The sequence below is a fragment of the Passer domesticus genome, chromosome 1 (genome assembly GCF_036417665.1).
Source record: "Passer domesticus isolate bPasDom1 chromosome 1, bPasDom1.hap1, whole genome shotgun sequence".
Taxonomy (NCBI): Eukaryota; Metazoa; Chordata; class Aves; order Passeriformes; family Passeridae; genus Passer; species Passer domesticus.
This window is the reverse complement of record NC_087474.1, coordinates 100,632,963-100,646,668: the sequence shown is the minus strand read 5'-3', so window position 1 is coordinate 100,646,668 and position 13,706 is coordinate 100,632,963. Positions and strand designations below refer to the sequence as shown.

Below are 13,706 nucleotides of genomic sequence, written 5' to 3'. Positions count from 1 at the left end.
TTTGATTTGCACAGAAACACTTTATAGACTTTTGCAAAGCTTATGGACTAAAATTTGTGTTTAAGGCAATGAAACTATGACATATAGGTATATATTTCTTAATGCAGGCTTTCTTCTGGTGAAATTTGGCTAGAGGTAGATTTAAATCACAGATAAAGCCCGTGTTTTTTCTTTTCTGTTTTTAACAGAAGTTTATTCTCTTTAGCATTGTTTGAATAATGTTAATCACTCATTATGAAAATAATTGTGTGTTATTAATGTGGTTTGGGTTTCTTTTCTAGAACTGAATTTCTACAAAAAATGTTGGTGGCACAGATCTGACCTACAGTAATACCTTGAAAGAGTATGAATATTTCAGCAAACTGCCTCTTCAGTGGTTCCTCGTTAGCGTCTGAAGTGCATGCTGCTGCTGTTAATGGAGATAAGAGTACCCTCCAAAAGCTAATAGCAGGTAAATGTTTTCACTGTAGATGCATTTGGATTACTTCAGAACTGAAGCTCTTTGGTTTCGACTTACAGCTCTGATCTTTAAGATACTTTTGATGTCTTGATTATACGTGCTTCTAGAATAAATGTTGCCCTGTAAATATGACTGATTTTTCTGACTTTTTATTACCTGTTGTCTTTGATTGATACTTCTTTGGCAAGTAAAATAGAAAATTGGTAAGTGATAGAACTCCTTTCAGGGAATTTGAAGTTCTGGAGAAGTGCTTAGTGCCAAAATACTTTAGCTGCAAATTCTTAATTTTTTAACTGCTTTTTGGGAAATTTGATAAATGTGTTTTTACAGATAATTTATTATCGTTTCTGAAGTCTTGTGTAGTATTATTGTTTCTGAAGTCACTGTGTAGTATGTGTTAACAAAATGAGCCCAACCTTATTTATTACTTTGATTCTGATAGACTGGCAATGTTTCTCAAGAGAAATTAAAGATAATGAGAGAGTCCAGTCCTACTGAATCCGAGGTGAAAAAAAAATTGCGTCCATTAAAAAGCTCAGGATTTTGCCTTCTGTTGCCCTCCAGGAATGGTATGGCATTCCAGGTCAATAGTTTTTAAAAGCAGTATATATTCTATGTTCCAAAAACAGTCTTGCATATATTTGGAAGGCTGCCATATGATAGGTGAAGACTCTGATTTTTCAGAGCGACTGATTAAATGCAATTCCAGGTGATACTGAAGAAGCTCTATTTCTCAGTGTTTTTTGGAAAATCTCATTCCCTTAGCAAGGGTTGAAGGATTGTGAAATAGTAGAGAAGCACAGTCTGTATTTATGCCACTTATTCTCACTTTTAATGTGTGTGAAGGATTTAATGTTAACAGCCTGAAACCAGCAGTCAGGTTTCTTTATGTATCTTCTGCTGACCTGTGTGGATGTATTGTCCAAGCTGTACAGAAAGTAGTAAGGGGGCTCTTCTTTACAAGGTGTATCTAATTTTCTCAAAACATAGCTAGAACTGATTTGACTCTAACAGGAACACGTTTGAGGGAATTGACTTTATAGAAGCTGCGCTTGTTGAAACAGTTATTTTTTGTTGGGCCTTCAAATTTATTTTGTCATGTGATGGTTCAAACATATACTGTTTGCATTTAACACTATCTGTTTGCTCTTTTTAAAAACATTTTATAAACAGCAGATGATATGGAGGCACTTCTAGAAATCTGTGAGATTCAACTACAAAGTAGCTTTAAATACCCGAGTTTCTAAAAAACCCTTCTGCCTGCCTGTGGAAGTGAAAAAATGTGGGCTTTCAAATTCTGAAGAAGCAACAAAGAGTTTCTGCTAACTTCAGTGCATTTTTGTTAATTTCAGTGCCAAAAGACATATTTTTGGAAACATTAAGGAAATATTATTTCTTGTTGCTGGTACATCTTGTCAAATATACCACAAAACAGCCATTAGAACCAGATAAGGAAATTGCTCTTCTTTCATTGATGATCATGCAGCAATAAGATTAAAATGCTGTTTTACATTTGCATGGGGGAGAAAACTGCACGATCCTTGTAGCATTTACTGCACTAGCAAAATTTGGCTTTTCTGCTTTGCCGTGTTTTGACAGGATATGACACAGACCTTACTTTTTCCAGAACTGGACCAAAAAGGAAAAAAAAAATCCAAAACTTCATGTATTGCCTAGCAGAAGAAGAATGCATTAGAGTAATATTTTTAGCTGTTTACCAGTCACTGTTTAAAGTATAATTTGATGCCAGAAGCAAATTGAGCAACTGGTGCTTTTCACTGAGTTTCATGACTGTGTGCAGCAGCTGATTCAGGACAGTACTCCAGCATTATGTGAGCTGGATTGCTGAACAACACTTTTCTAATACAGCCAAGCTCTGCATCTTGGATATGTAGCTAGTGGTGGATGCAGCAATGGAAAGTCCTGACTTTCTCCTCCTTTCAGGGAGGACATTTTAGCCCCTAAATTCATTGTTGCTTTCCTCTTCATGCTTTCCCTGTTCAGCTATTAACATAGGAGGGGCATAGAGGCTGGCCAAACAGTCTCTTGGAGCAGCCCCTCAAACCTCTTTGGTGATTTTTTCTTCTGCCATCTCTGGTGGAGTGTGTGTGGCTGTACAAAAACATAGATGCTTTATTTGCATATAATTAGAGTATGGATGAATTTTAAAGTAACAGGTGTTTGAAATAATGACACCCTGTGCCAGAAAGAGGCGCAGACAGAATCAAAGCTAGGTAGAAAATTTATTTAGAGAAAGGGGGCTTTGGAACAGAGTATCTCTGTATGTTAACTGCTTCTAATGCTTAAACACAGGACTTTCTAAAATGTCTGTGAGTTAAATACCACAAAGTACGTGCCAAGTGTTAACTGTATAACCAGTGTTCTAACAGAAATGTGCTAATTGTTTGCGTTGCATGAGTTGTCCTGTACTGTATCATGTTGTTTTACAAATGTATGTTCTTGGGCTTTGGGGAATGCTCAAAGTATTTTCTTTCCTGTGTTTTACACAACACTGAATATGTCTTTAGTTAACAGTTCTTCAGTGTTAAAATACATCTGTATGATTTTGATCCTAGGGAAAAAGTGAGCAAAAGTTAATTTTGTATTCGGAGGATCATTTTCCATTTTATGCTTTGGGAAGAGGCATCTAATTGTTTTAACTGTTTATAAGAACATAATAATGATGACAATAGTCATTAGACTGAAGTGTCTGTTTAGTCCAACTCCTCATTCTAAAACCCTTATCATGTATTGCTTGCATCCAGATGCTTCTAAATCACTGATGTGATGTTTCATTGCAAATTGTAACTAAACTATGGGTTACTGTCTGCTATTGTTTGATCCTCCTCTCTACTTCTCTCTTGCCTGTTCTACATCGTGGGAGGTAGAATAAATCTCAGATATTGCAGCAAGCAAGATTGTTGCAAGTGACAAGAAATGGTCTGTCTTTTAATAATTAGGGAGAATTCACACCCTCCTGCTTCCCTTTCTCCTTTTCTCATTTTAAAAATGCCTTAGCATTGTTAAGAGTCTGATATGACTGCTTGCATAGAGTGTGAGGAAGTCATGAAGTACAGCTATGAGAGCTACATTTTGGACTTGGGCCCTGGATTCTGTTGTGATCATGACCTCTGTTGGCAATAAGCTTATCTAATGCATATCCTGGTGGGCTGAGGACTTTTATTCTAAAAGGGAAGGGATGTAAAAAATTTCTTTATTAGGCAGGTAGATGAAGAGAATTTATTTTTGCCAAAGTATATTTTCGGTACACTATGTACCTAAATGTGAATGTTTTGAAGGCTACGTGTGCTTTCTTGATTGCAGAAAGTGGTAATTTGCTGCAGCTGTGAAGTTCACAAGGTGTTGTAGCTAGTGACTTTCATCAGCTTAATCTCCACTTGGCACCTGATGGTGATATAGTAGCTCCTAGCCCTTGTCCTTTCTCCTAGACTGAGTGCACAGACACCCTTTTCAGGAAATGCTCACAGGATTTTAACCATTCTTAGAACCTTACAGAGCTCTGGTAAACAGCAGGAGAAAACCTACTGCTAGGTGAAGATAGTTTCTTTACCTTCAAAAGTAGTGCAGGAGCATTAAGCAAATTGCTGGCATCAAGTTTTGAAGCTCTTGCTCATTTTTCCCTCAGACTGTGTGCAGTCACGGAAACTCCTTGTCATCAGCTACATCACTTTTTGGGAACTGAAAATGAGCATAGATATCTGTTCCTCTACTTAGTTACCTTGCATTTGAGCTTTAGGCCGGTTTTGCTTGTTATTAGTCTCTAAATCTTTTATATATATCTTCTGACATTCTGCAACAGAAGGGGAACTGGAATTTGAGAGAAAGGTGCTGTTTTTGGACACTGCTGATTTAAGAACCAAGGTTATTTGAGTATAAGCCCATGTGCTTGTGTCTTATTGGGAGAAATGAATGTTTATGTATTTGACTTAATATATTTGTTCAAGTCCCATCAGCTTCAAGCAATTTAAGACACTGTTGAGGTTTTGTTAAAACTCAGCTGTGAAATGTGGTTTAGTGATGTCTAAGTGACCATGTTGAACTGATACTGGAAGAGCACCTGAATGTCCATAGTTAATTAGAGCTTAATCTGGCTTGTTGGTTGGGAGCAGTGACATGTTAAATCATGCTTGGGACTACAGTGTATGCAGAGGAGCAGGCTAAACAGCAGTGTGAAGGTGAGTATTAAAATGCAAAAGGGTGTTCAGAAATCATTCTGTTCCTGAGAAAGCTAGATGTAGGCCAGTAGAAGACTTCTTGTGGGATTTTTTGAGGGTTGATGTTTTGGTTTTTAATAAACTGCTAGTGACATCAAGATTAGTTGTAAAACCAGTGGGTTGTCAAGGTGAAGTGGCAGACAGAGAAGACAAGGCCACAGGTGAAGAATAAAAAGAACTTTTACATATCTGCATCCCAGAGGAGTTTGAAAATGTTCTTAAACTTCTTCTGCAGAGCAAAAAGACTTTTCTCAATGCAAATCACACTTTCAAGGCAAAAAAAAAGTGTTACAGCGTGAATCATGTGATTGACATGGTATTCACTCTATAGTTTTAAAGGAACTAAAAAATGTACTGAGTGAATGATTTCTCTAACTGGCAATATCCTACTTGACAGTGTTTTTTGTAAGTGGCTTGATTGGTAGGGAATGAATTTTAATTCTTGATATTCCCCTTGATTCATATTTAATCTCCTTGTTTCTTTTTCTGGGTGAATCAATAGAAATTGTAATTAAGAATAAAATTACTGGCTATGTAGATAAGTATAATATGCTGGGGGAGAGCAAAGACTGTGTAAAGAAGCAGCATGCCTCTGCTGGAGTGCTTTTGAGGCATCAACAGTCATGCAGACAAATCATTAAAAAGCAAGCCTACCTTGCCTGTAAAATTCAGTGTTCCTTGGGTAATTGTAGACAATGCTTCTCCGTTGGAGATCTGGAGAATCTGGATGTGTGGGGTAGTTGATAGCCATGAAGTTAAAGGTGCTTGCCTTATGTGGTGACATCATGGAAATATGAAACTTTACAGTGAAATGGCTTTGTTTGGAGGGTTTTTTGGACTGTGAATAAGAGTAGTGTTTTGACTTTTTTAAAATAGGTTCTGAGATTACTGCCTTACTAACCTTATTAATTCAATAAAGCTTGAGAAGTATTTTAGTTTTTGTATTGTAAGGCACTCTGAATTAAATAATGGTGTTGATGTAATATTGATGTTTATGCTTTTAAAATAAACATTATTGTGAGTAGGCATCCAAGTTTGTTTTAGCTACAGTGTTTACAGGTTTCAGGAGGTCTGTTTGGCTTCTGTGCTGTTGATATTTTTTAAACTAATCTGTGCAGCTGAGATCCATGTAACTATTTGAAAATTATTTATAGTTATGCCACTGCAGAATGTTACTGGTGGTAGGTGTATTCGTGGAACTAATGTTTTCTGGATGTGCTCTTTTTCTGTAAATGTATTTTGAAATAACTGTCACTAAAAGTAGGACAAGATGTAATGAGTTTGAGTTTATCATATACTCCATTTTTTGTTCAGCCCAGTCATATTATAATGAGATACCTACTGTTCCTATTATAATAAGATAACTTCTTAATTAAAAAGTACTGCTTTTAGCCAGATACTGATACACTTTACTGGTTTAAGTTGTTGCTTTGTTTTGTTTTTTTTTTCAGGAAACTCTGAGCTGAAAGATAAGGAGGACCAGTTTGGAAGGACTCCCCTTATGTACTGTGTGCTGGCTGACAGGCTGGACTGTGCCGAGGCATTGCTGAAGGCTGGAGCTGACGTTAACAGAGCTGATCGCAGCCGAAGGACTGCTCTCCATCTTGCTGCACAAAAGGTAATTACTGTATAAATTAAAGTTAGGGCTTTCACCACAGCTGTGAGGTGGGCTGACCCTGGATGGACACCAGGCACCCACCAAAGCTGCTCTGTCCCTCCTCTCCTCAGCTGGACAGGAAAGAGAAAATAGAACAAAAGGGTCATGGGCTGAGATAAGGGCAGGGAGAGATCTCTCACCAGCTCCTGTCACAGGCAAAACAGACTCGACTTGGGGAAATTGGTTTAATTTATTACCAGTCAAATCAGTGTAGCATAATGAGAAATAAACTCAAACCTTGAAATCACCTTCCCCACACCCTTCTTCCTGGGCTTAACTTAACTCCTCAATTCTCTACCTTATGCTGCGGCCAGTGGTGCAGGGGGATGCCATCAGTTCATTGCTGTCTGTTTCTCCTTCTACAGTCTCAGTCTATTGTACTGTGCAGTTACACTGTCCCACTGAAGAAGTGCTAAAGGAAGTCTTCAACAATAAAATAAAAGGCAATTGAAAGTATAACTTCAGAGCTGCAAGAAATTTTGAGTGTGGTTAGGCCTGGAGGAAGAATCCACAGTCTCTCCACAGGAGACTAAGCAGGCTGCTGATGGGGAGGAAGGGGGAGTGGCTTTGGCTGCTAACCAAGACATTTGAGTTCATAAACTGTGAAAAGACTCCACAGAGAAGATTAGAAATTCAAACTGAAACAAACTTTAATTTACTATTTAAGTTTTTATAGTATGTTTAAAACCACAGTTGCTCAAAAATTAGCAGTTTTTTTGTCTGTGCTACTGTCTTTTAGTACCAGTTAGATCACTGGCCATGCTTTTCGTAGCAAACCATTTCCAAATATGTCTTGTCACCTGTTTGTAGTTGTTCACATTTTTCAGATGTTTTAATACAATTTGCATTTTTTAATAATTTTATTTTAATTAGGTTTATGTAAAGGCAGCTATAGTATAGTCATGATATTCAGTAAGGAGCAGTTAAACAGAAAATCATATAGGGGAGACTATAATAAGGTGATATTCTCCAAGTACGTTTGCATAGGAGTCCATAGGGACTGTGGTCTGTGTTACTGCATCCCTTGCAGGGAAATAAAGAATTGTAGATTGTAGTTGACCTGAAATAGGCTAATTGACTTGAATAGGCTATTGACTTGAAATAGGCTAATTCATCTGCTTGGTTACATACCATTACACTGTGACGAAAATAATTCAGTTGTTATCATAACCTTGTTTCCAGGATTTGTTTTGTATTTCTAAGGGGTCAGCCAGGTTACTTGAATGTTGTTGTTTCAAAGATAGGTATTTCACAAAACCAGCAATGTCAGAGACTTAAAAAATTGCTGTAACATATTTTACTAACATACTTTACTTGCCTGGTATTCAGACAGGCATTCAGATTTTATGGTGTGATACATATGTGAACATTTTAAACATATTAAAAACTTAATTTTAAAAATTGTGTTTTCCCCAGATTTTAGAAATACATTTTAGCATATTAAAACAATATGAATTCTTGTCTGAATCTCTATCTGAACGTTCATATTGTGGATATTTGTATTATAGCAAGTCAAGGCAAGAGAGATTTTCCCTTGGTGTAATATCGTCTAACTGCATGTGCTCTCCATTTCCTTATGCTTTGCTTCAATCCTGAAAGTGCAGATTGTAACATGGGGTACTTGTTACAATCCATTTTAGATGGATTTTCGGTTGACAGGGCAAATTAAAAGGAAGGTAAAACAGGATGAGATTGTAGCAGTAGATTTTATATAGTCCCACACTTACTGTGTAAGGTACTAGATAGATGCGATGCACTCCATAGCAAAAAGGGTCAGGAAACAGCCCTTGCAACTGCTTTTTATTTGCCTCACTTAGCTGTCCTCTAAAATTCCCTTCTGTGTCTTCTGAACAGTTACTTGCTCTTGATGTCAGCTTATGAAATTAACATTTTACGTGTGTGAAATTTTTTCTGTGGTCTTTCCATATTAACATTTTTAGATCTACATTTCTGTTGTGTCTTCTAAAAAATACGTAAAATTAAAATTTAAAACAACTTAATGTTTCATGCAGTTTTGGCTTTTTAAATAATGCTTTGCATTCTGCTTATATCTTGCTGATACTTTTGGTTTATGTTCCATGTTTTTTTTTCAAAAGTAAAATTTCTCAGTAGAACTGACTTTCAGATAGAAAAAGAAACATGCTGTGAGATCACTCATTTCCAAAACTGTTTTGTCCTTGTTGGTTAATCATGAATATACATACTTACCAGGGCCACTGTATGGTGTTTGTTGTGCTCAAGCTTGAGCTGTCCTGTGCTTCATCAAAACCAGATTCACATGACTTTATAAATCCCCATTAATTGGTAGTCACAGGTACAAGCTATTTAGAAGGGCAGCACTTGGAGATTCAGATTCCTAAATTGTACTTGTGTTGCTTCCTAATTTTCCTTTACTTTGGAGAGAGAAACTAAGTTACAGACCTTTACATGGAACCAGTGCAGAGGTAGGAAAGACAAGACACTTCTTTCTACACTGATGCTAACTAAAGCAGATGCAGGTAAAATTATGTAGGGGTTCCTGAGTCAGAACCATCCTCTCTAAGTACCAGGATTACTTTTGCTGTCTCTTTGAAGGGCTTTTAGGACACCTTGCTCATCAGATCACAGCAGACAGACATTCTGAAGGCTAGGGTTTGTTGCCAGAATATTTGATACTCCTTAGGTCATCATTCTACAGTCTGCCTTTACATATCTCTTTGCACTTGTTCCTCTGAAACAGTCTTGCAGCAGATTTCACAAAAAATGGTCTCTTCTGTCTTTCTTTGGGAACCTCAGAACTGTCTCAGAGGAAGAGAGTTTGTAATAAAATGCTCTTCTAATTCCAAATGGAAGCAATGATTCAGCGGTCGTGGACTGAAAAGAGCTGAATGTCTTCATTTGTGTTTTTGTATTCAAGATGGTGTCTCTCCTATTAGTAATCCTGGTTTTCATAAAAACAATTGATTTTGTTTTCTGCAGGATGAGGTGAAACTGTCCCCATTTTTCTGTCTGGAGATTTCACTGTAAAAGAACTGCCAGTTCATGTCTTTCAGTCTTAGTATAATTGCTTGTGGGTTTTTTAATCCCTATAATAGAACAAATATTCAGAAATGTGGCATTGACCTGAATTCAGTCATAAATCATCAGAATTAAGTCAAATGGATTAGGACTTAATTTGCTTCTCTAGGATGGATTTCTGGTTGGATAGGACTTAAACGACCAACTGTAACACATCATGCCATTAACACTTGCAAAATTAGCTTTTGACTCAGCTGTGTGCAAACCTGTCTGTACTGGGTGAGTGTGTGCATGCATACACATATGTACATGTCAGCTCTACATTAAGTATTATTCTTAACATGCACCTCTCTGCAAGTTTCATGCTTCCAGCTATTATCTGCAGATTAGGAGGTAGCCTGTGCTTCCATCATGTTTGTCATTACTGTTACGTAAGGAGTCCATTCTGTAATAGCATTTCTTCCAGTCCTTCAAAATGCCAACAATCACATCTAGTATTCAAAATGCAGATTCTTATTTGTTGCTAGTACAGAGTTCTTCTGAAATTATAGGTGAAGATTTTGACACTGTCCATATGGTCTTATAAAACATTATCTGATGTGGTAGTTTCACAATAGTTCCGTAATCCTTTTTCTGTTCCTAATGGCACCTCTAAATCCTCCTGAAGTAGTTATTGTGTTACTTGCACTTGTGTAGTTGATTTCGTCCCAATGTTCTGATGTGCTCCAAGTGCCTTTGATTTGTTTCACAAATGTCCTAGAAGATATCTTTCAGAGCCATGGTTTGTCAAAATAGCTCTATTTTGATTTGGGTGTCAACAAGCAGTACGAAAATTTTTGCACTTGCTATAAAAGCAGTTCACAGTCTGTACCAAAACTATTTCTGATAGCATACCTAGGCAGACTGCCCAGTGCTCTCACATGTTATTTCTGTTCCAAGAGTTTCAACACAGGTAAGAAGTGATCTGATGATTTTGATACCTCTGTCTAGTGCTGTTTTAATAACCAGGCCATATTTACCAGTTAATGAGGAAACTCATGTCTCAGGACTCCGAGTTGCTGTGTCATCCTCCTCTTGCCATGCTTCATTCAAATGCTTTTTGTCACTGGACCATGTCTACAAAGCAATAGTTAGGTGAAAAGCTGTCAGGTTCTCATCACAACATCTGTTCTCATCTCAACAAAAGATTCGTATAATCTCTCTGTCTCAGACTTCATTAGTGACATTCTGGACTATTTGCAAGAGGTAAGGGTTTGGATAGTCACTAACTTCCCTTGTCACCTTTCTAAGACTAAGCATTCTGACATCTTTCTTTGCAGAAAGTTCCTGACATTAATAAGATAAGGTCAGAAATTTTGGCTGTAGTGTTAGAAACACTAATGCTTTTTGAAAAACACCTCTGGTTATATATTGATATGATAGCCTTTGATGAGTGGGTGTTTCATGCTAATTATTATGTTCTTAATGGTTAATCCTCTGTTTAGTGATGGACATCCTTTGTATTACAGCTTTTAAGTTTTATATATCTGTTGGTCTGAAAAAGATTTTTAGCTTGAATAAAGAGAGAGTTTAACTTTCTGTGTGCTTAAAGGAACAAGTATATCATCTTTCAGTGGAAAGTAATATAGTACAATGCTATGTGAGATGATGGGCTGAGAATAATATCATGAAACTAAAAATTTACATTGCAGACATCTACATATGAGCTAGTCATGTAGATAACCTAAAAGTAATGCACTTGAGGATGCAGTCATTCACTCTAAAGTGACATGAGTACTGTAAGGCACACTGACTATCTGATTCTTTTTTTTAGGTATCTGTCTGATGTAGGTTTTTGTATTGTAATTGTGACAAATTAATCGCACCCAAGGCATACATTTTTAGGAGCTCCTTTTCCAATTGTCCTTGACATGATCTTTCATAGGATCTGTCTTTATTTTATCAGCCTTCTGATGGAGATGATTTAGTCTTTGTAGGCAGAAGGCCATGGAAATTAAGGTACTTGGTGTTTTTCCTTTTGGACTTTATTCTGTTCCACTCCTTTGGTCTCTCTTTTCAAATGGACAGGTCTCACAAGCAATTTTTGAAAGTGTGCACACCCCTTTAAAAAATAAGAAAAAGGGGAAGGTCAAGTCATTAACTTCTTAAAATTTAAATTAAAAGCAGCCAAGCAAAAAAACCCATAAAAATACAAACCCACCAGAAAATGATACAAATTATTGCAGGAGTGCACCTGCAAAGATTGCCATGGGAGTTTCAGAGGGTAGTTGTAACTTCCTGAACACGGATGTAATTTACTGGGAACTGAAACTGTGACTGATTGCAACAGAAGTAGAATCATTAGCATAATTTGTCAGTGATTTTGCACTGAAGAACTGTAGTACTATATGGGTACAGATTATTTAAGCTTGTAGAACTTAGATTATTGTGAAATAAACATGTATGCAGATTTGAGTACTGGGATTACAGTTTAGCATCAGGTATTCATTTCCAGGCATTTTGCACTTGTAGCAATTTTCTTCTAGTGTGAAACTGCAACTTTTTGAAACACCCATATGTGATACTTATGGATGGAAATGTTTCTGCATGCCCAAAATACCGGTATATGTTTTGTCATTTAACTTTTGGGAAATAATTCCAGTTTAATTTAAGGCAGGGGCAGAGAAAGCAGGCCTGCCTCTTTCAAAATTTCTCACAGGGGATGCTCACTTTTTAGCAACCTGTTTCTTTTGGGGAGTAAGCTACCTGAATCTTTCTGAATACTTTAGGAAAAGCCTTTTCTGTTTATAGGGATAGAAGAAAAAAATCGGGGGTTTTTTTTGTTGGTTTCTAATAATATGCACTTCAAATAATCTATCAGGATGCTTAAATGCCAGGCTTCAGGAAGATTAATACAACCCCAGAGAGAAAATGTGACTTCAGTAGTGTTAAATGTTGTGTAGTTTACATTATTTGTTTGCTGGCATGGTTGTTGATAAATAACAGTACATCCAGGATGCAGTTAGGAATTCTGTGTAAAGTAGGAGGATATATTTTAATGGTCTTTGATTTTTCTTAAACTAGAAAAAAATGGTTGTTCCTCTATACTCAGCAGTAACAGTAAAAGTAAAGTAAAAAAAGACAGCCTATGGCAAGCATTAGACATGGCAGAAAATTGGAAACACAAGGTAGTCTTTAGTTCACTTATTTTATGAAAGTTTATTCCCAAGTCTTGTCTAATGAGTACAGTCAGGTTAGTCCAAGAGCTGCAAAAGGAGATTTTTTTTCCTTTTCTTGAGCAAATAAAAGGTGTTTGTATTAAAAAAACCTTGAATTAACTTGCCTGGGAGCCAGTTTATACTTATTTCTCTCATTACCTTTTCCTAGATGTATTTCCTGGAGCTGTAGTCTCTCAGATCTTTCATAAGGCTTTATTTGATCTGTATAAAAGAGCACATGTGCTTCTAACTTTCTTTCCCAATCTATGTAATGAAAATAAATGATCGTGTCAGAGACAATGGTGGCCAGTTCATGTTCTTGTTTTCCTCAGGCCAATAACCTTTTATGATGTTCCCCCTTGACTGAGAGCTCATAATGAGTAATATTAATTCTATGCATGTAGGTTCCTGAAATGTAAATGAGCTTTACATTCATTCTGTGGTATTTTCATGTGAACATACAATTTGATTAAATGTGAGAAATCTGAACACACCAGGATGTGAAACAGGACTGTTTGCCTACCTACCAGAAGATGTGATTTTTTTTTTTTTTTAATCATGTGGGACTGTAGTTACCTTTGTGATTAATTAAGCCACAGACAATAACCAAGATACAAGTGTTCTCTTCAGTTTCCTGAACAATGAGTTCTCTCTAGTGAATGTAGCCTGAAGTTGCTCAAGGGTGGAAGGCAGAGTAGTTCCTTGTGTGTGGTTTCTGTGTGTGTTTTACTACAGATAAGCTGTCCTAACTACCAAGGGGTTGGTACCATCCACAGCCTTCCCCTGAGCCCTTCTCACAGCTGTAGAACTGCTCACTGGGCAGTGAGTTGGCAGAAAATGAACTCTACAAAAGAACAATTAATTTTCTGCCTATTTAACACAAGGCCCCATGTCCCAAAATTAATTTTGCTATTGGTTGATACTGCTATTGATCTGTGCTGCAAGCCCTATTGAAATAGTTAAAAATAGCTACAGGAAAAAATTAAGAGAAAACTCACATTGTTACAGAGATCTGATTCCCAGTACACTCCCCAAGAAAGTTGTGCTGTCACTGCTGAGAATGAACAAAAGAACAGAGACTTTGCAAGGCTGGAATTTCCTAAATGAACACTGACATAATGAAAAATATTCTCAAAATCATAGGTAAGAATTTTAGCATC

The 13,706-nt window shown here is 36.8% G+C and overlaps 1 protein-coding gene across 4 annotated transcripts in view; it reads left to right on the top strand.

Moving 5' to 3' along the window:
- INVS (inversin) overlaps positions 1-13,706 on the top strand; it is an 86,342-nt gene that overhangs the window by 3,390 nt on the left and 69,246 nt on the right. For all 4 annotated transcript variants that reach the window (XR_010367627.1, XM_064431468.1, XM_064431477.1 and 1 more), the window contains exons 2-3: positions 282-451; positions 6,147-6,313. Coding sequence is in view for 3 of the 4 variants with exons in the window: in XM_064431468.1 (XP_064287538.1) it covers positions 346-451; positions 6,147-6,313 (273 nt within the window). In the remaining variant the exon portion in view is untranslated. The remainder of the gene's footprint in view (positions 1-281; positions 452-6,146; positions 6,314-13,706) is intronic.